This window comes from Plodia interpunctella, chromosome 29 (assembly GCF_027563975.2).
Source record: "Plodia interpunctella isolate USDA-ARS_2022_Savannah chromosome 29, ilPloInte3.2, whole genome shotgun sequence".
NCBI classification, from domain to species: domain Eukaryota; kingdom Metazoa; phylum Arthropoda; class Insecta; order Lepidoptera; family Pyralidae; genus Plodia; species Plodia interpunctella.
In genome coordinates, this window is record NC_071322.1 from 3,677,202 (window position 1) to 3,698,891 (window position 21,690).

At 34.6% G+C, this 21,690-nt stretch overlaps 1 protein-coding gene across 3 annotated transcripts in view; it reads left to right on the forward strand.

Moving 5' to 3' along the window:
* Positions 1-20,713, forward strand: part of LOC128682174 (uncharacterized protein) — a 189,243-nt gene extending 168,530 nt beyond the window's left edge. For all 3 annotated transcript variants that reach the window (XM_053766753.1, XM_053766754.1, XM_053766755.1), the window contains 6 exons: positions 2,783-2,885; positions 11,092-11,272; positions 12,207-12,336; positions 12,864-13,042; positions 13,550-13,682; positions 14,585-20,713. In XM_053766753.1, coding sequence (XP_053622728.1) covers positions 2,783-2,885; positions 11,092-11,272; positions 12,207-12,336; positions 12,864-13,042; positions 13,550-13,682; positions 14,585-14,632 — 774 coding nt within the window. In that variant the 3' untranslated portion in view covers positions 14,633-20,713. The remainder of the gene's footprint in view (positions 1-2,782; positions 2,886-11,091; positions 11,273-12,206; positions 12,337-12,863; positions 13,043-13,549; positions 13,683-14,584) is intronic.
* Positions 20,714-21,690: the final 977 nt, after the last annotated feature.

Sequence of the window (21,690 nt, forward strand, 5' to 3'; positions counted from 1 at the left end):
AAATTCAAATCTTCTTGATTTGATTCTTGATAATAATATTAGTATGGATGAGATATGTATGCGGGGAATTATTATAAATTTGGACCTTAACAAGTCTCAAGGGAATTTTCATCTGTTTTGTAAAACTCATTCATTGTTTTCGTCGTGGGTAGATTTTGATTTTATCGCATACAGACAAACAGACGCGGCAGTGGGACAACTTTTCATAATATACATATAGGTAGTAATTTCTCAACAAGCAACAGACTGATATTTCGTAACGACCACTGCTGAGAAGAAATGCCGGAAGAAACTCATTTAAACAGTGTTGGTCCCTATCATGCCAGAAGGTCTTACCATTATTGTTTCTTACGTATTGTTTTTCTAATTCTAGTAATATTATAAATGCATTAGTTAGTGAGGAACCATGGCACTATATGTGTGTGTGTGTGTGTGTTTGTTACTCTTTTCTTGATTGTTATGAAATTTGGTACACGGATAGAAACATAGGGTACTTTTTATCCCGAAATTTCCACGGTAGCGAAGCCCCGGGGCGCACTAGTACATAAAGTGCATGGTCCAAAAGTATACAAAAACATTGTTATGATTGTGATCGAGTGCTAATATCTGACAATAGAAACCAGTAATATATTGTGAGATAATAATGATGCAATTACCATTTATTGATAGGTTGGTCAATAGTAAGGTAGCCGCACTATCGATAGTTGCAATCGATAAAGGCTACTATCGATTGGATATCGATAGGTATCGAACCGCGACGACGAGAAGACTATCGATTTCATCGATTGCATGGCTAGTATTGTATATAAACCGGCTATCTATATTTAACTACTAAACTACTCTGCGTTCATAAAATCATTTTTGCCAATATTTCGGCACTGTTTTGATCAAAAAAAAAAGGTTTTATAGCGTGGAGGAATTCTTAAATTGTAATAAACAATCGAATCCATATTTTTTTTCATTGTATATATTTATTCTAATTTTCTGACGACCTCGGTGGCGAAGTGGTAAAGTGCTTGCCTCTGAACCGAGAGGTCCCGGGTTCGATCCCCGGTCGGGTCATGATGGAAAATGATCTTTTTCTGATTGGCCCGGGTCTTGGATGTTTATCTATATATGTATTTGTTATAAAATATAGTATCGTTGAGTTAGTATCCCATAACACAAGTCTCGAACTTACTTTGGGGCTAGCTCAATCGGTGTGATTTGTCCTAATATATTTATATTTATTTATTATTTATTTATTTTATTTTTATTAATACTGTTTTGATATTTTTTCTTCACGTGCCTTAAATAACAATAATCATGTAATTTCAAACACAATGTTTATTGTTTTTACGAATAAATGAACTATGAAATGAAAACCAAATTATTTATTCAGAAATTAAGCCTTCACAGGCACTTTTTCACGTCATATTCCAAATTAAATTATGTTTACCAAAGGTACAAACTACTAGCTTTTTTAACTTCGGAACTACAACTATCAATATCTGATGAACTATCGATACAGTTGATAGCTATCCATAGTATTTGCTTTATATCAAACTATACTTTGGGGCTAGCTCAATCTGTGTAATTTGTCCTAATATATTTATTTATCGATAGTCTATCGAAACACTATCGATACACGGCTATCGAGGGGCAACACTAGTTACCTAATAGTTTATGCGGTTTGGTGCGTGAGACGGACGCACCTGCAAACCAATCGATAGATACCACCAAGAAAAAATTCATACTAGAATAAAATTATGTTATTAATAATTTTATTCTAGTATGATTTTTTATGTTAGAAGGAAATATATATATTTCTTGATCACAACAGTATAAAACAAAGTCGCCCGGCGCGTCTGTCTGTTTCTAAGCTTACTTCCTTTAAACCTGGGCCTCACAGCTCCGAATGTAACCGAGAACATGCGAAGATGAGTGAAATAATAAATAAATATATTAGGACAAATTACACAGATTGAGCTAGCCCCAAAGTAAGTTCGAGACGTGTGTTATGGGATACTAACTCAACGATACTATATTTTATAACAAATACATATATAGATAAACATCAGACCCAGGCCAGTCAGAAAAAGATCATTTTCCATCATGACCCGAACGGGGATCGAACCCGGGACCTCTCGGTACAGAGGCAAGCACTTTACCACTGCGCCATCGAGGTCGTCGATCGATATGTATCTATAAATCTTCTCAGCGGTGGTAATTTGTAGCTTGTGAGAAATTACTATTGACCTAATATAAAAATTGACGTGAAAAAGTGCCTGTGATGGTTTTAATTTCTGAATAAATTATTTGAATTTGAATTTGTAACGGATTTTTATGATTTGATTTTAGATAGTGTGATTTCTGAGAAAGGTTTATGTGCATGATTCACTATGGTTTAACCCGAGTGAAGCCCGGATGGACCGCTAGTATCATCATCAATAAGAACTTTGTTCTTGTCGGTGGTGCATTTTCCATCTAATTCTGTCCTCAGCCACCGATGTCACCTCCCTATACGACACGAGCTCCGCCTTCTCTTTTATTTCATCCAGGAATGCGCTTCTTGGCTTTCCTTTTCCTCTTCTTGCTTCGATTTTTCCTTCCATCAGATATTTCATAAAGTTCTATTACTTACTAACATCTTTCCCCTTCTTGTCTCTATTGCTTTCAATAACGTTCTTCTCTCTTTGATCTTGTCTAGTACTTCTTCATTTGTTTTCTTATATGTCCAATTAATTATCTCCGCTAGTATAAAACATGTAAAGTCTAACATTAAATTACGTTTTGTCTCCAGGAAGCGGAGTCAGCTATCACGTCGATGAACGGCCAATGGCTAGGCTCCCGATCTATACGCACGAACTGGGCGACGAGGAAGCCGCCTGCGCCGAAAAATGAACGTAAGATTATTTTTTTCCCCTTTCTTAACATATTTGCAACACAAATCAACTTGGGGGAAAATAATACATTTTTTGTATGTATGTACTTATGTATGTTTGTAACGCGATAACTTTCGAACCGTTGGTCCGAATTTGATGAAATTTAAAATATATGTAGGATATGTGAATATAATATTTAAGTTCGTGGGGCAACAAAATCGGTCAAGTAGTTTTTGAAAAATTCACAATTTTGTTAAAATTTATTAAAAAAATATTGTGTTCACGAGGTCTAAGTTCGCGGCGAACAACTAGTTATTATAAGTATAGTAAATTCAACCAACCCATGTTGAGGACCAAGTTAATAAAATAAATGGACGCTCACAAATAATGCCCGCTCGCCTTGATTTATGCCCAAAACGAGAGGGCAATTAAATACAAATATAATCAAATTGACCGGGCATTATAATAACAATAATAATTTATAAATCTTAATCTCGAGCATAATAAAGCTCGTCATCTATTTGCAAACTATGAGATAGAACAATTACAGGTTTATTTGTTAGACAAATTAAAAAAAAAAAACTACTCTATTCATTTCGCTACATTCAGTCTTTCAGCCATTCATTCAGTCATTCATTCATTCAATTATACATTAAATAATGACAGGTGATAGATGACAATGTTTGGGTCATGAGTTGAATGAGACTGGTACAGGGTCGTAAAAAGTGGCGCGAAAAAATGGCGGCCTATATTACCCAGCAGTGGGTTAATAATGGGCTAAAAATTATGTGAATAACACACAGGTTGCTGTAATTGCCTACGAAAATAATCTCCAGTTTATTTTTCCATACGTAACCTTTTTCCAATGATTGGCTTTTACAATCTTTTACTTTATAAAAGTTCTGAATATCACCAAAATACAATTATTAGCTCGAAATTAATTGAAGAATAATTACTGTACCTAAGTATAAGTATAAATAAATTATAAGCGCTCGTGAACAGATCTGATCAAAGGAATTCATAATGGCGGATTGTGGATAAACATGAAGTCGTCTGGATTTAGTTATAATAATCTACATAGGTATATCATTATCGTATATTTTCATACATTATATACCTCACGTTTTGTTCCCTTGCGGAGTAGACAGTTACTAAGTATATTAAGAATTATGTTAGGTCATAAAGATCGAGTATGTCATGAACACTCGAATGGTCAATCATTTCCTTTGGAGTTTCTTTCGGCGTTTCTTCTCAGGCAGTGGTCGTTCCGAAATGCTAGTAGTTTGTAGCTTTGGCAAATATTATTTAATTTAGAATATGTAAATATGTGCCTGTACAGGCCTAATTTCTGAATAAATTATATGGTTTTGACAGTAATTGCTGGTTGCGGAACATGATGGCCACGTTTAGCTATACATAATATACGGCAGACTTATTTGTGGAATTTAGATTATAAAGTAATAAGTTGATAGCGGACCCTAGGCTTCGACACTCAACGTTTGAGGAAGAAACCAGTAATATAATACTGGCTCTGCTCCCGTGAAAATTTCGTACAAAAAGTACCGTTAGCCGTGTGTTAAATTTGATAACAATCTGTCCAGTAGATTTTGCGTGAAACGAATAAGAAACATACATACATCCTCATAAACTTTCATTGGGAATTAGTGGTGCAAAAACAATACTACTAAAACATACTTATAAACAAATAGCGAACTTAATGCGAAAAGAATTATCTCCCGACTAACCATTAGGGCAAACGGACTAATTTCAAATAAAATGTAACCTAATATATAATTAATAAACATGTTTATGAAAGTAATTTATTTATTGAAACTAATGCATTATTAATTAGCAGCTCTAATTGAGACACATCTTTATTTATGGCCATACCTATTTCATTCTTCTTCTATCACGCCGCCGCCATTTTGAATTTGCTTTTCACTTTGCATGAAACATTAAAAGAATATTTTAGTGTTTCCAGAAATTTTTATATTCAACCGAAATAGATGTTTTGACGTTGCTATAATTCTATTTGATACCGGCTTTTGTCCGCGGCTTCGCCCGCGTTTGAGTCATGTGTCCGCTCACAACTTATTATTGTCCATATCTCGGTTTCTAAGCAACGCATCGCGATGAAACCTGTACCAGATTTTAAGTTAGACCATCCGCTATACAACTGTGATTTCACACTCAACAAATTCAATTTAGTTGCTTTTACAAGATGCGCGAACAAACATACGTACTGGCAAAAATTCTAAACAAATTGATTTGGCTTCTATTAAGTAATTATTGTTCACATAAGTATCCCACGTAAGTATTTTTCTTTGATATCTCCTACACTCAGACATAGACTAGCAGTTTATATGTATCGACAAATAGAAGAATATTTATTTACACCTAAGTATATTGTTTACTTATTACCGTTTGTGTCTACATATTAAGTAAATAACATTTTAATTATTCCAAATTATTTGTAACCATATACATACAGCACGTCAAGTTACCCAGCTTGAACCTTTCTACCGCAGTAGCAGGGACGAGTTTGCAATGAAATTTCGTAGGTCGATGTGCTGTTGACTGGACTAAATTTCATCGAAAATCAGTAAATAAATATAATAGGCTATTTGATAAATTTTTGTTTTAATGACTATTTACAGACTGGCCTTATATTAATAAAAACGTGAATCCTCAAAACATAAAACTGCTTTGGCAGTGGTAAAAAAACGTTCACTTTTCAGACCTTTATTTGCAACAAGATTTTATAATACTGTTTCATTCTAACACCAGGATGTTACTCTAATTCTTCGAATATTCGCCTCTATCACCATTATATAGGGTCCATGTTGTGTAACTTGATTCGTAGTACACTGTACGTCTGCGGAAACGTGTGTCATCGAACGAAATATTACTTCTGAGCGGAAATTGGAGTAAGCAGTTATTTATATAGGAATAGTGGTGTGTATTTGCCACAGGAAAATAGGTTTTAAAACAGTTAACTAAAAGGATGATTTCCTTCAAAATGGTGCGATATCTTTTAACGTTGTAGAGGTTCTACGTCGAAGACGGTCCACGTCGTAGTATAAACTACAAATGTATATGTTATTATACGACCTAATTGGATTTTTTTAGTTTGTATGAGCGAGTTCGTTAAATAATCAATCCATGCAAGGTACATTGGGGAATATGATAAGAGACAAAAGAGTAGAGCGCTCTGTCTCGTTCCTTCTCATTTTTCTTCTCAGCTTTCGGCCGCGTGAATTTCAAAGTAAAAGCTCGGTAATTCTTTAGGAAATAATATGAAGTGTATGTTTACCAATTTCCAGCTTTTTATTTTGGCATTTGTATTAAGTTCCATACAATCTTTCAGCTCCCTTTTGAAGGGGTTGAGGGTTAATTTCAGAAACATCTGAAACACGTATTCATTATTTTTTTGTAAACAACCAAAATCCAAATATTCAAGTCACTAGCTTCAACGGTGTAGAACTTTCATGTAAAAGTCTTTCACCCCTTCACCCCCTTCGGGGTAGAATTTCCAAAACCTCTCTAGTGCTCACCTACACTCCCCAGGTAACCTACATGCCAAATTTTGTACGTTGTCAGTCAGTCAGTAACGGAAGAGTTTTATATACATATCAATACAATATGAGTACACACATTTCTGTCTTGTATCTAAATGGAAAATATAGGTCTATAACTTTCTATGTCTACATAAAAACGTGTAACAGCGCAGTTCTACTAGTACTATCATAATTTTTTTTAATGCTACACAGAGGCACCTGTACAATTTCTAGCTAGAATGTAAACGCTTTGCTGCAACACAAGCTGGAAATGTTTGGCCTCATTGCATGAGCGTTAGCGGGAAATTTTGTGAATTAATACCAGCTCAACACTGTCGTCGAAATTAGACACGTGTCGACGCGAATGCGTGAACATTACATAGTTAGTATCAGTACTTTTATTTAATGCAATTAATAACCAGCAATGTGTACCGAATCCACCATAGTTTGGCAAACTGTTCGACGACAGCGTGGAGCCGGCATAATATGTGTTTTTTAATCTTTCGTGTTTTGTACAAGGTCGTGGCATCGTTAAAATAAATTAAGTTAATTTTATTCTAATCTAAAATATAAGCATTTAAAGAAAAAAATAGTTCTGTGCTAAGTTCCTTTAGTAAGTATATAAATGTAGTTATTAAATGCCAAGGAAGTTGCGTTTCATTCTACATAACGACCCTCAGCCATGATGCTCCAGGCACAATACCCTGTCGATACGCTGACGACTTGCCTCTGAACCGAGAGGTCCCGGGTTCGATCCCCGGTCGGGTTATGATGGAAAATGATCTTTTTCTGATTGGGCCGGGTCTTGGAAGTTTATCTATATATGTATTTGTTATAAAATATAGTATCGTTGAGTTAGTATCCCATAACACAAGTCTCGAACTTACTTTGGGGCTAGCTCAATCTGTGTGATTTGTCCGTATATATTTATTATTTATTTATGACTGTCTCTCTCACCCTTCAAACAGAAACAGTACACTGCATTCACTGCTGTGTGGCGGCTGACATAGTTTATTACCTCTGGTATATTTTAATAACAATATATTAATTTTATGAAAAAAATAATTGATAACGAGAATTAGTTTCTAATTCTGTCTGTATATAATGTATTATTAAATACTGGTTATTTTAACATATTTCTTTTTATCGCCGTCTTTTTCGTGTTCCCGAATGCATTCGGAGCTGTGACGGCCCAAAGCTCAAGGTTAGCGTAAAAAAATTGCCGTTAAATTTGGAAGATTTAGCGACTTTACAACCGGCTGCCCGTCTGACGTCGACCCTCTTTGGGAATGCTATTGTTGCCTTTTAGCTGTGTCCATTAGTCGCCTCGTACAAATCCACGGGAGGATATGGCGGAACCACACGCCCCAATTTTAACAATAAACTACCATAGAGATTAAAAAATCGCCATTTCTTATACAACAAAAACACAACCGAATGTTCAAACAACATTACCAGAACGTTCCCCAGGGGCTACCTGGCGATTCAATTTGTAACCATAATACCGTTTTTTATACATCAATGTTGGTATAAAAGAAATTAGGTTTGCCTTTCACCGCATCTGTTGTTGTAACCTACATTTCGGAGCGCAATATTTAGTTGGTCGAATAAAAATTGCGCTCCATAATGTACTCAAAAGACATTATACTATTCAATTAAGCAGATCGCCTAATTAAATAGACAACCTTTACGATATTCGCAACAGAACACGACTGAGCAATGCGAAAACGCTCGAAGGAAGGCGATTCTCTGTGCGAAGTGACAGTGCGCTGCAAACAGGGATATCACGTCTAAATAATAAATAAATAAAGAAATTAATATATTAGGACAAATCACACAGATTGAGCTAGCCCCAAAGTAAGTACTATACTTGTGTTATGGGATACTAACTCAACGATACTGTATTTTATAACAAATACATATATAGATAAACATCTAAGACCCGGGCCAATCAGAAAAAGATCATTTTCCATCATGACCCGACCGGGGATCGAACCCGGGACCTCTCGGTTTACCACTTCGCCACCGAGGTCGAGGTTTAAAGGTCTTTGGAAATTGCCCAAACATAATTCGGGAGTCATACACGTACGATGTCATCATATAAAATGCGCCATTTTAAATAGTGACGCGCCGAATTAAAATACGGCGTCGTTGTAAAACGTTTATTTTACGTTGAGCCATAAGTCTTATAATAAAAATCACTGCAGCTGCATACAGGGTTACTGGTATCAAACGCAAAACCTCCTAAAGACTACTTGGGTACGTCAAAACAAGCAACTTTTATTCTACGATTTTTCATGAAAAAAAATACAATCTAATTTGCGATTCCACACATGTTAACTGTATGTAATAGCCGAGCAACACGAGACAGTACAGTAGCGTTATGTAGCGGAATCGAACATAGAATTAACGTTTTATAGAAACGACATTAAAACTAAAAAAGGATTTTTTTTGTATTCATTACGTTTAAACAAAAGTCGTGGAACAAAAGATGTTGGTCTCTATGTACCTTATGCGCCTTTGGAAGGTTATGCGTTAGATACCAGTGACCCTGTATATACTTGCATGTGACGTGACGTCACACTAATCATAATTATGTCATCTGCTATTGCACAAGCAGTGTTTTTCGCGCTAATTTTAAACTTTAACATTTTTTTTGTAGTAAATACATACATTTGCATATTTCACGGAAATATTATGGAGTGTATTTATTATGTTATATAGAATATTATAAAACATAAATCTAAAATCGGTCAAATAACCAAATACTCTCTTATTTTCGCGTGTTGCTGTTTTCGGGGATGTGACGCCGCCGCGATGCCGTCAATGACAACAATTGAAGATTCTGCTATTTTACCAAGCCTGCTTGTCAGCGCCCTTAAGAATGCCGTTGTTACCTACAGGCTAAATGTTTGTCCCGAAAGTTACCCGATTCTCGTTGGATTTGGTCAAAAAGTCCTGACTTTATGAAGTAGATGTCGCTACTGTGTGTGAATAAAATTAAACGTAATAATGATGTACCTCGGATAACTCCGCGGGATGCAGTTAGTACCAAAATATAATCCAATTATATGATTAAGTTCATAAAGTGTTTACTTAAACGTAACTTTGTTAAATTAATTACGTATAAGTGTATTGGTACAACCAATTGAATATATCCTGACCAAACGCATAGCGTATTGATCCTTATTACCAAGGTAAAAGGACTTGATATACAGTCGGCTGTACTGAGGGTGTGAAGTGCGTGTCAAGTCATTTTAATTATATTTAACGCAGACTTAGCTTCATTAGGGGCGTAAATATCACCGTATCAATAACGGGGAGCCCGGGCTACAGGGGCTACCTAACGTGTGTAAGCAAATTGTGAAATGTTATGTATGTCAATCACAATGTAACTTAACTTCGTTTTTCCTGGAAATAAAACGTGAAAAATCTGTCATATAGAGTTTTAACTTCAGAAAGGCGCCCGCCTGTGGATTGAAAGGTCTCAGGTTCGTATCCTACTCGTGCCATATGAGTTTGTATACCAATCTGACTCATATATAGTAGTTTTCATAGACCACCACTTGCTTCCGGTGAAGGAAAACATCGCGAGGAAACCTGCACACTGGTGGACAGTTTAGTTCACTAGTGTGTGTGCGACTGCCTGCCGCTAGATGGCGGTAAGTAGTTGTAAACGTCCATGTCAGAAGCCTTTAGGCGTTTTGAATAAAATCTGTCACCAGTGCTAGCAATAACACACTCGATATGATGGTGACTTCAGAAATGGCTAACTATTTTTGCGTGTTTATCATGGGCCCAAAAGTTGGCAAAATCTCATTTCATCATTCACGTAAACGCCGCGATTAGCAATGTTATATAATTGAGAAAATATTATATACAAATTTACATTTAAAAAATGGCAAGCCCTTTAGGCATGATAGGGACCAACACTGTTTAAACGAGTTTCATTCGGCATTTCTTCGGCATGACATGAAAAAGTGTCTGTGAATGTCTAATTTCTGAATAAATGGTTTGATTTTGATTTTTGAATTAAACCCAACAATGTTTACGCGTTTTAATTCATTCTTAAAGCGTTAGAAGAAATCTTCACTTCATTTTCCCATCAAAATCATTTGGGGGCGCCCTCTCATTTTGATACAAGGAGGTAGACGCGTAAGCCACTTATTTCAAGTAGCGTGAAACCAATTAAACAGTCAATTTAATACTTTGTGGTCTTACTGGCAACATTGTAACTAATATAGACCCGGGTCGATATTAGTTACAATGTTGCCAGTAAGACCACAAAGTATTAAATTGACTGTTTAATAGGTCTCACGCAACTTCAGAACTCCCGGTTCAGAAACAAACTTTACCACTGCGCCACCGAGGTCGTCAATAGTATTATTAACTAGATGTTGCCCGGGGCTTCGCTCCCGTGGGAATTTTGAGATAAAATATATATTATAGCCTATAGCATACTAGGATAATGTACCTTTCTAATGGTGAAAGAATTTTTGAAATCGGTTCGGTAGATTCGGAGATTACCCGCCTCAAACTCACAAACTCACAAACGCTTACCTCTTCATAATAATACTATATATAGATTAGGTACTTACTTAAGTAATTTTCTCTATATTTTACTTAATTTCACGGAATGATAAAACATATAAAAACATTTCTATTTCCAGTGAACTCCAAACCGCTGACCTTCGATGAGGTATACAACCAGAGCTCTCCCACCAACTGCACGGTGTACTGCGGCGGGTTGACCACTGGCCTCACTGAGGAACTGATGCAGAAGACCTTCCAGCCATTCGGGACTATCCAGGAGATCAGAGTCTTCAAGGACAAGGGTTACGCTTTCATCAGGTAGATCTCGTATTCATACATTCATGTGAAACAGCGCGAAGCAGCTCTTTAACTAACTTACTAATATTATAAACTAGCTGCGCCCCGGGGCTTCGCTCCCGTGGGAAGTTCGGGATAAAACGTACCCTATGTGTTATTCTAGGTTATTTTTAGCCCTGTACCAAATTTCATAACAATCGGTCCAGTAGATAATCCGTGAAGAGGTAACAAACTCACTTTTGCATTTATAATATTAGTTGGGATGCGATAGTTTGTGATGATGTATTTTACTCTTCCAAACGAAATCTACTGAACGTATTGTTATGAAATTCGGTACACGGGTAGAATATAACCTGGAAAAATACATACGATATTTTTATCCGGAAATTCCCACGGAGCGAAGATCCGGAGCGCAGCTAGTAAAACGTATTTTATAGAAAATGAGACAATTTTTCATGATAATTTTGAGGACTTGTGACTTTCACAAAAATCAATTCGTTAAGATTTTTTTTACGCTTCATTATGTACTCGTGCTACAAAAGCACAGTGCAACTCTCAGTTTGTTTGTTTTCCCGTATCTCCGTTACAGACGATACATTAAGAATTATGCATGGCTCTGCGGACTGGCTCCGTGGCGTCCGTGTTGTTTCACAACGTCCTAGATAAGCGACAAACGCGCTTACTCTTACTTTCTCAACACTTTTGCTCTGGTCTAATTTAGTTGCTTCTATTTAATATCTAATTAATATAAAAGCGGTGGTGGTGTAATGGTGAGGCCGGCTGTGAACTCGTGCCGAATGAGGTTCTAAAATCATAGCCAAATCTTCTTAATGTTATTTTTTTAAATCCTAGTCTCAGGGCATCACAACTCCAAATGTAACCGGGAAAATACAAGAGAAAGAAGTGATAAAACGAATATTGTTTTGATAATCTTTTAATTTTCTTTTAATTTCAGATTCTCAACGAAAGAGAGTGCTACCCACGCGATCGTGGCGGTCCACAACACGGACGTGAACGGGCAGCCCGTGAAGTGCTCCTGGGGGAAGGAGTCCGGGGACCCCAACAACGCACAGGCCCAGGGACAGGTATGTCAAGTTACGTACCCTGATGAGTTTGTATACCAATCTGACTCGTGTATAGTAGTTTTCATCGACCACCACTTGCTTCCGGTGAAGAGAAACATCGCGAGGAAATCTGCACACTGGTGGACAGTTCAGTTCACTAGTGTGTGTGCGACTACCTGCCACTATATGGCGGTAAATAGTCGTAAAAAGTCATGTCAGATGCCTTTCGGCGACTGGAATAAATTCTGACACCAGTGTTAGCGAATCATCTGAAAAATTCAACATTGAAAAAATAAGAAAACTCTGTATTCAACGCTAGATTTCCTAGTATAAGGGGCATATTTCACCACTTTCTGATAAATTTCTTTTATCTGACAGTTAAACTAACTGCTAGATATATCTGCCCGATGTGATTAGCCAGTTAGCCCTATCTAACATTAGTGAAACATAAATTTTATAGCTATCTGTTGGATATGTTGCAAGCTATCAGATAATTTGTCAGCAAGCGGCAAACCGGGCAAAACTAAAGACTCAATTTTTGTTTCCAGCTCAGCGGTACAGCATATAGCCCGTTCGGCGCAGCGTACACAGCCGGCGGGGTCGCGCCCACGTCCTACTGGTACAACACGTACCCCCAACAGCTGGGGGGCTTCCTGCAGGGGGTGCAGGGGGTGCAGGGGTACTCGTACGCGGGGCAGTTCGCGGGCTACCAGCAGCAATACATGGGGTTAGTCCATCTCGTTTTTTGATCTCTCCAGACACGTGGCTCTATTGTCACTTGACAACAAACAATTTTAGTTGTTCGCCAAGATATCATATGTTATAATAGATTAAATTGCCATTTTTGTATTGTATTCCCCTTTTTTTAATGTTTATTTGTTTTGTTTTCACTTTGTATATTGATGTGAGCAAAATTTTACATGTTATATATACATATTGTTGGTCAGTTTGGTTAATTCGTAGAAACTATGTAATTTTTATATATTTTATGTGCATGTACCCACCTAACTTACTGTTTTGTATACTTATGAATAAATAAATAAATATTACTCAATCGTGACGTCACGTTGGAGTATCATTTGGTATGGAGCGTTTGGACGAGTGCAAAAATGCGTGATTTTATTTTTGTCACATCTTTGAAAGCATTATCACAGTAATATTTTCACTGGTGAAAAATATTTTTGATTTGTAGACCTCGCTCGCTTGGTCAATTAAAACTAAACGTTTATTTCAGCATGGGGGGGGTGCAGCTCCCGTGGGCGCTTGGGGGGGGCGTGGGCGGCGTGGGGTCGGTGGGGGGAGTGGCCGCCATGTCCCAACCGCCGCAGGTCCTGCATTACCCAGTACAGCACTTTCAAGTGCAACCGGTAAGTATTTAATAAACCGTAGACGCGGTCGACAACGGTCGCCTTTTCGACATAGTGAGCTATTTGTCCATCCAAATGATCGAATAAAACCTATCTATATATATATATAAAACTCTTGCGTTACTGAGTGACTGACTGACTGACAGAAAACGCACAGCCGAAACTACTGGGCGTAGAAAGCTGAAATTTGGTGTGTAATCACCTAGGACAGTGTAGGGGAGCACTAAGAAGGGATTTCCTGAATTTCCCACGGGAATCGAATTTTTACTCACATACGAAGTTTTTAAGCAAACAGTGTGGGCAAAAGCTATTAAATATCAAATTAATCTGCTGTAATGTCAATTTATTGTTTGATTTTAGAAACGAACTCTTCCTTGTGAAAATTGATGGATTGTAATGACATATGGTGTTTCTCAGATCGTTTCGACCTGTCGACGCTGTCATTATAATTTATCAGATTCTTCAAAGACAAGCATTACTTTTACTATCTGACCTAATTAATTTTATGAATTTGATTGGTTTTGGAAATGATTCCTTCCTCAAGAACATTGACGGATCGTGATGACAGCGCGGCCGCAGCGGCCGAAACGCTCCGCGAACCAATACGTAATTGTTAATTAAACCCAAGAAATATTTTGTCACAAAACCATGGTGTACCCACAGCTTGACCATAAAGAGATGACGAAAAATTAGGACGTTAAGTTCTTCGTAACTGTCACATTTGTGACGTAAAATGCTGAAGTATGGCAACAATTTTGTATGGAAAATTTTTAGTTCCCCTACTATTTATGGTCAAGCTGTAATTGTAAAAAAAAATATACCTATGTTTAATGGGTATAATTACCCAATAAGCATATCTAGCTGCGCAAGCTTGTTGTGTTCAGTTGTCTTTGTTGTTTCAGGCGCAGATCGGTGAGGACGAGTGGCTCGCCCCGAGCCTGCTCGTGTGAGGACAGAGAGCCGCGCCCGGCCCGCCCTGCTGCTGTCTACACAAAGACTGGATGTGAATGTCTATGCTGCATTTTTTTTTTAATTTAAAAAAATATAATTTAAATCGAGTTGTTTTTTTTTTTAATATTGATTTATTTTTGCAAAAGTAACTTTGTTGATTTGCAATATGAACATTCAGATATGTATGTCATAATTTTGTGAATGTAAAAATATTGTTTAAATTTCGTTTTTATTTTCTTTAACAGTTATTTTTGTCATATTGACTTGATTTTCACGGTTTTGTTGTTTTTTAACAACATGTCACTTGTTTGTATTTGATATTTTTGTCGTGTTTTCAAACCAAAATTTGTACCAGCCAAGTCAGCGCAAATAGTCCAAATTATTTAATGCCAAAATTTATCTAGTCATTACACATATAAACAGCGTATTATTTAATTGATTGCTTTAATTGAAAGTAGATTTGTTTTTTTTTTAAATTATATCATGTAATCATGGTATGCACTATTCGTCTTCTATATACATATGATCTTTGAATGTACCCATTAAGTTTTCTTGCCTTCTGATGTTATGTGTAATGTATACCATGGTTATATACTTGAAATTATATTTTTTTTTTCCGTATTTAATTTGAAAAGCGGCGGCAATCGTGTGCGGAAGGTGTTGAAATAATTAAAAATTAATGGCTGAAAGCCAAACGTACATTTACCCTTGTAATACGGGTGAAATATTTACTCTCGAGAATCGTAAATGTGAGTCATTCTTATCGAAAGATTTAGTTTCTATCGCTGCTTATGATTGCATGGAAATGCGTTTAAATCTAAAAATAAAATTAATTTTAGAAAATATATTAGATATTTAATATAAGATATTTAAGTCAATTTAGGTTAAGTTGAGTTTTATCAAATGACAACACGCGGGCCAAAAATGGTTGCGAGTTTTTTTGACAGCTAAATATGCGGGTGGATGACAAGACGAGTACCAAACATCTCGATAGCACAAGTATAGACTAAGATTAGTGGAAAAAAAGTAGATTTTTGGAAACATGTTTAGTAGAAAATGTAGACGAAAAACTAGGCGAGGTTCACATCAGTGAGTGAGACATTTTTTAAGACAATTTTATATCCGCAGCGATTGTTAGGGACGTAAGGACGCGAAAATAGTTTAAATAAAAAAAAAATAACGAATATTCAACATGCTAATATGAGGTTTCTAGTCATTTTTAGTCATTCTTTATCCTGGATAATACAATGCCAAATTCAGAACAGAAACTGTCGTAACATGATAACTATAATAACTACTGTTATGAACATGGTTGTGTCTAAATATAATGGATACACTTAATGACTTTGAGAAAAATACCGAAACGTAGTGAAAAAAATATTAGATTTATTTATTGAATAGTTAAATAAGTGAAAAGAAAAAATATTTATTGCATAGAATTTAAGTGCATTTAACCGTTTACTGTAGTTAGATAATGAGAATATGTGAATTTCTTTTCTTTTTATTATAATTTCTCTCTCATGATGCGTCTAAAATATATTTTGTCGTGAATGGAGCGTTTCAGCCAGTTTTTTTTTTTTTTGTTTTTTTTTTCAATCTACTAAATTAACGAAACTGAATTTTATTTGTATTTACGTGTGTCGAGAATGGCTAGTGCTCTATAATATAAAAAAAGGTAAAAAAAAATGTAGTTTTTACTACTCATTTTTGAAACTTTTTGATGCGGCGACGCGGCATCGCTCTGATTCTATATAATATTTTATAAATCATGTATTTTATACATTATATTAAAATATGTATTGTTTATCTGTCTATAGAATATGTTTGTTTCAATTTAGCGATATAATTTCATGCATGTAGTGGAATATTGAGAGACATATCGTAACTTAAAATAAAATATTTATATATTAAAATTAATATATTGATTAAATTAATATATTCATTTCTGGTAAGGAACGAATTGTCGTGTCAATTTTGTCATGCAGTCAATATCGGAAAATGGCGTGCGACGCGTTTTAAATAATCACTATTACTTATATTTATTACAGACGTTAATTAAAATATTAGAATTTTTTTTCTGAAACATTGTTTAGCAGAAATATTTATTGTATGGAGAAAGAGAATGATGTCTGACAATTTATATTTCAAAAATATATTTGAAATATAATAAATACAGCACAACATTTTTACTTTTAAATATTGTATTTTTTTTTTATCTAAGGTGAATATATCAATAAGATATATAATATCTAAGATAAATGAACAGAAATTGCACAATATTTTTTTTTTTAATTTGAATTAAGTAATAATGATTATTTTAAACGCGTATATCTGTTATATATATGAGGTCCAACCTCAACGATGATTATCATAAGGTTTGACAACAAGTTAGATAGACAAATTTAGTTAATAGTCAACATATAACTCTAGTTTTAATATGATTTACTTACGCCTATATTGCTTCACGTAGAAGTTAGTAAGCATAACGTATAACATATATGTATATCCGAATAGTTTTAAGCGTAATTTTAACTAAGTATACCTACCGATAACACGCCGACCGCCTGATTTCTGGTTGGGATGTCTGCAACCCATAACTCTGAAACTCGGTGGGTCGTTGCCTTTTTCTTGTTGCTATTATACTTCCTTCAAATATACATATAGGTAAATGCTAAATATTGTAAGGTTAGAGAAACGGCTTCGCTGGCTCCACTAATTTTAAGGTTAATTAAGATATATTGCATATAATAACGATCATGAGATGCGGATAGTACCTATAATAAGGCATCTATGTGTTAGCTAGGTGAAATTGGAAGATATATAAAGTATATTATATTATACAAGATTATTGTGCAAAATACTTGTAACACTATATCGGTTAGATAGGCTATGGAAATTTTAAGTGTTTTTCATTTAATTTAGACGTATTTATTTTATTTAGTTTTCATTTTGGTTTAGTCCATTCCATTGAAGTTAAGGTGTAATTATATTATATATTATATAATTTTAAGTCCCAAATAACACCAAATAATTGTATAATGCATGACATTATGTAAAACTTAGAAAATTGGCTACGAATGGAACAAATCCATTAAAAAAAAAAAAAACTTAAAATGCCTTATATCTGTCTTCTCTTTTTTTTTTTAAATTATTGTCATAGTGTCTCAAGTGTGAAAATTGTTACGTTCATTGAATTATAAAAAAATATATATCCAACACGAAACAATGTAATTTATCAATTTTTATGTTGATAAAAATCTATTGGAAACAAAAACTGCAATGGCGCGGTACGATATGGGACGGAAGTGTGTTGCTGAAATCTTGAGAAAATCCGCCATTTTATATGACCAATGAGCGCACGCAGTGGTATTAGCAGATAAAATCACATTTGCTAGTTAATTACACGACTCTTGGTGAAGATGGTCATTATATATAATGCGCAAAATATCAACTTTACTTTTAAATATTGTAAGTTTTTTATCTAAGATGAATATATCAATAAGATATATAATAATAATGTTTCACTTTCAAAGTGTCTTAAGTTTTTTTTACAAAATACCTACTATGATTAGATCAATATTTTTTAAATTTAATTGAAAGGAATTCTGCGAGATTAATAGGTGTCATTTTTCGTAAATGACTTTTAGCGATAATTTTTTTCACAATGACATTTTGCGAAGCTGACAATCTGCGCCGAAGCTGCCGTTTATATTTATCGAAGACTAGAATAATCAAGTGAATCTTCAATTGAATGAAAATAACAATTTTGACACATGACGTGCCAAAGATTTTTGTTATATGTTACACTAGTTTCGACGTCCGTCTTTCCTTGCAAATGAAACACCAAAACACAGACTTAGGTATGTGAATAACCTCTAAGGACTTCTAAATCGGCCTTGAATATGTTTGAATGGTAAAGTGAGAATTTGATAGAAAACTGTAAATACGGTACATCCACACCGAAAAGTTAACGTGATGTTAACATGAATACCATATCAAGTTAGCCAAGGTTTAATGGCCACATTTAACATAAAGGGCATATTGGTGCATTCGAGATTAAAACATCAACAGCTTGTTAGCCTATTTGTCTCCAGTGAAATGTTTTTAATATTTTGAGATTTCAGCGCGTCTCCGTGAGGTAACGGGCAATCCAAGGACGGGCAACTGCCCGTCCATGGATATAGTTACTTTGCACACAGGAATGCCATTACGATTCAAAGGGGTTATGCTGCCAGCTTCCAAGCGGCGACTTACTGGAATCTCTTTATTGTTTATAATATATATTTTTTTGTATTATTATAACAATATAATATTGTAATAAGGCACAAGAAGAAGTTATCATATATATTTTGTTAAGTCAAGTTAAGCGAGAGATGACATGTATCATGCGACCTGTGGATATCGAATATTAAGAACATATATTACTGAAAGTGCAATCTTGTATATATGTCAATAACATATTCAACAAAAACACACACTGTGGATAACACACACACAGTTACCACTCCAGTTACCAGTTAGTTGAACTCAAAATCAAAATCAAATCATTTATTCAGAAATTAGGCCTTCACAGGCACTTTTTCACGTCATATTCTAAATTAAATGATATTTACCAAAGCTACTAGCATTTCGGAACGACCACACCAAATGCCGAAAGAAACTCATTCTAGCAGTGTTGGTCCCTATTTAGTGGCTATTTAGGTGTTTTTAGTTGATTTACAAAGTTAACAAGATCACAGTTACCTGTTAAGTGGGGTATTCTGTGGAAGTTTTTTCCACCGGGCCCAGAAAGCAAAAACATTATTCACACACGCAAAAATATGTAATGATATGATATTTTTGTGTAGACGAGTTGTCAAATGTTAACATGTTGTTGATTGTGTAGGGCAAAACAGAATTCAGAGATTTCATACACAGAATGTAATAGCATTGTTATTAAATCAAAATCTACTCTGAGTCAGATTAATATTATACGATGCTAGAAAAAGACAACGAATGGTGTGGAAGATTTGATAAATTATAAACATATTCAAGGCAAAAATATAGGAATAACTCGTAACTATTAGTCTGTTTTTGTTTCATCTAGTAGATTTTTTTTTTAGAAAGAGCTAGACTTTGGATGTTTTGTAGTAGTGTTCCATGCTTAAAAATGATTGTTTTGTACACAAAAAAAAATATTTTTTGAAATGTGTAATGGGTGTTCCCAACTAATCTGTTTTTCTCACAGAATTCGGAATAATATTAATGTAATAGAAGCGCCATCTATCGCCGCATAGGACATTGAAGCTCCATAGCTCACACAGACATTAAATCGAATGAATTTCCGTTCGACTTATAATCGAATGTACACTATGACGGTCCCTAGCATGTTTACGGCACAAATTTAACCCTAGTCAAATTTATACCACGTCAAACATCATGCCCACTTGTGTGGCGTGTGCACCATTAGTGTGGCGCATGCGCGATGGGAGGGGTCAAAATAAGGATAAATAAATATATAAAAAAATTGACAATTTAGGAAGTTGACATATTGAACAGTAGACGATTCGGGTCCGATTGACATTATGAGATGTTGACATTATGAGTTGATATTTTCATATAAAAAATGGATGGCGCTACTATTTGTTATTATTCTAAATACTGTGCATTTTGTGTTGGTCTTTTTATAAATGTATTTGTAGTGGTTTGATGTCTGACTCGTCTTGTGAAAGATTATTTGTTTTATTAGCAATATCATAATTATATCTACTTATAAATATTTGGAATATAAATCGATGGTATACATAATAGTAGATTTTTTTTATTAGTAGTAGATTTTTATGATCACAACATTTGTATTGTTTTTTTTTTTAATTTATATTATCTATCATTTTTATATTTTTATTTATGATATGCTAAGTTGTATATGTTCAAATTGTGAACAGTTTTTACCGAAAATGAATGATATAAAATGGAGAATGTTTAGAATATAGAAAAATTATGTATAACACCGATTTGTATGCCAAAAATATTTAAAGATAAAAACACAGCAATAATAATGCAATAGATGTGTGTAGATCTTTTGTTTCGTGTACTGCTAGTTCAATGTTAAAGATAAAAGGAAAAATTTTATCTGTCTTTCGTTTTACGTGTATTTAAATGATAATAAAATAAAAAAAAACGATAAATCGCCGGTGTAAAAAAAAAAACGAAGAGTTTTAACAGCACGATTTTTTTTTTCACGAATCTCTGTAGGTACTTTTTCTAAAACCTCCCCACTCCTTTTTTCTACCGTCCATTGGTGTTGTCTCCGAGTAGAATTAGGTAAGACATATTTTAATTTGCTCAAAACATTTCGTTTACCTTCGAACGCACACTTTCAATGTTTTTAGTGTTAAAAAACATCCGAGCTTTTATTTCAAAACAAAATCGTAATGTGATTGTTCGAACTTACAAAAAAAATGACCACAAAATGTTAGTGATTTTACCTTTCCCGTTTTGTATTTATAAAAACAAAACTACCCTTACGCTATTTTAATAATTAAAACATATAGGTGATGATGTGATGTATTTAAGAATTACCTAACGCTATTTACCCCTCCCTGAATTAATTCACATGACATAATTTAAAAAATTGGCTCAATAAAGCCAAATTCGTTTTAAAAAAATTATGTCATGTGAATCAGTTTCGTAAATTGTTTATGAGTTATTTTTATACCCCATTTTACTTAGATTTTTTAATGATTTTCATTTGAAAGCTCGTAATTAGAAGGATTAGATTTTAATGACATAGATTTTAAGTATACATAAATATAATGGTCTTGTTCGCTCTGTTGATCGGTTACAGTTTCATGTTTGATAATTTTTGAAGGATGTTCTTTTTTTGTTGATCTTTGACCGTTATTGTATCGATTCTCGATTAAATGCGATCGTAATGTTTTAAATCGTAATAAAAATACATTATAAATTTATTTTGTATATTAAAAACTGACTGGCCGTTATAAAATTGACTATAACCATAAGAGCCGTGCAGTGTGTTTTTTATTACTTTAATTTTATACATTTTGTAATAGATGCA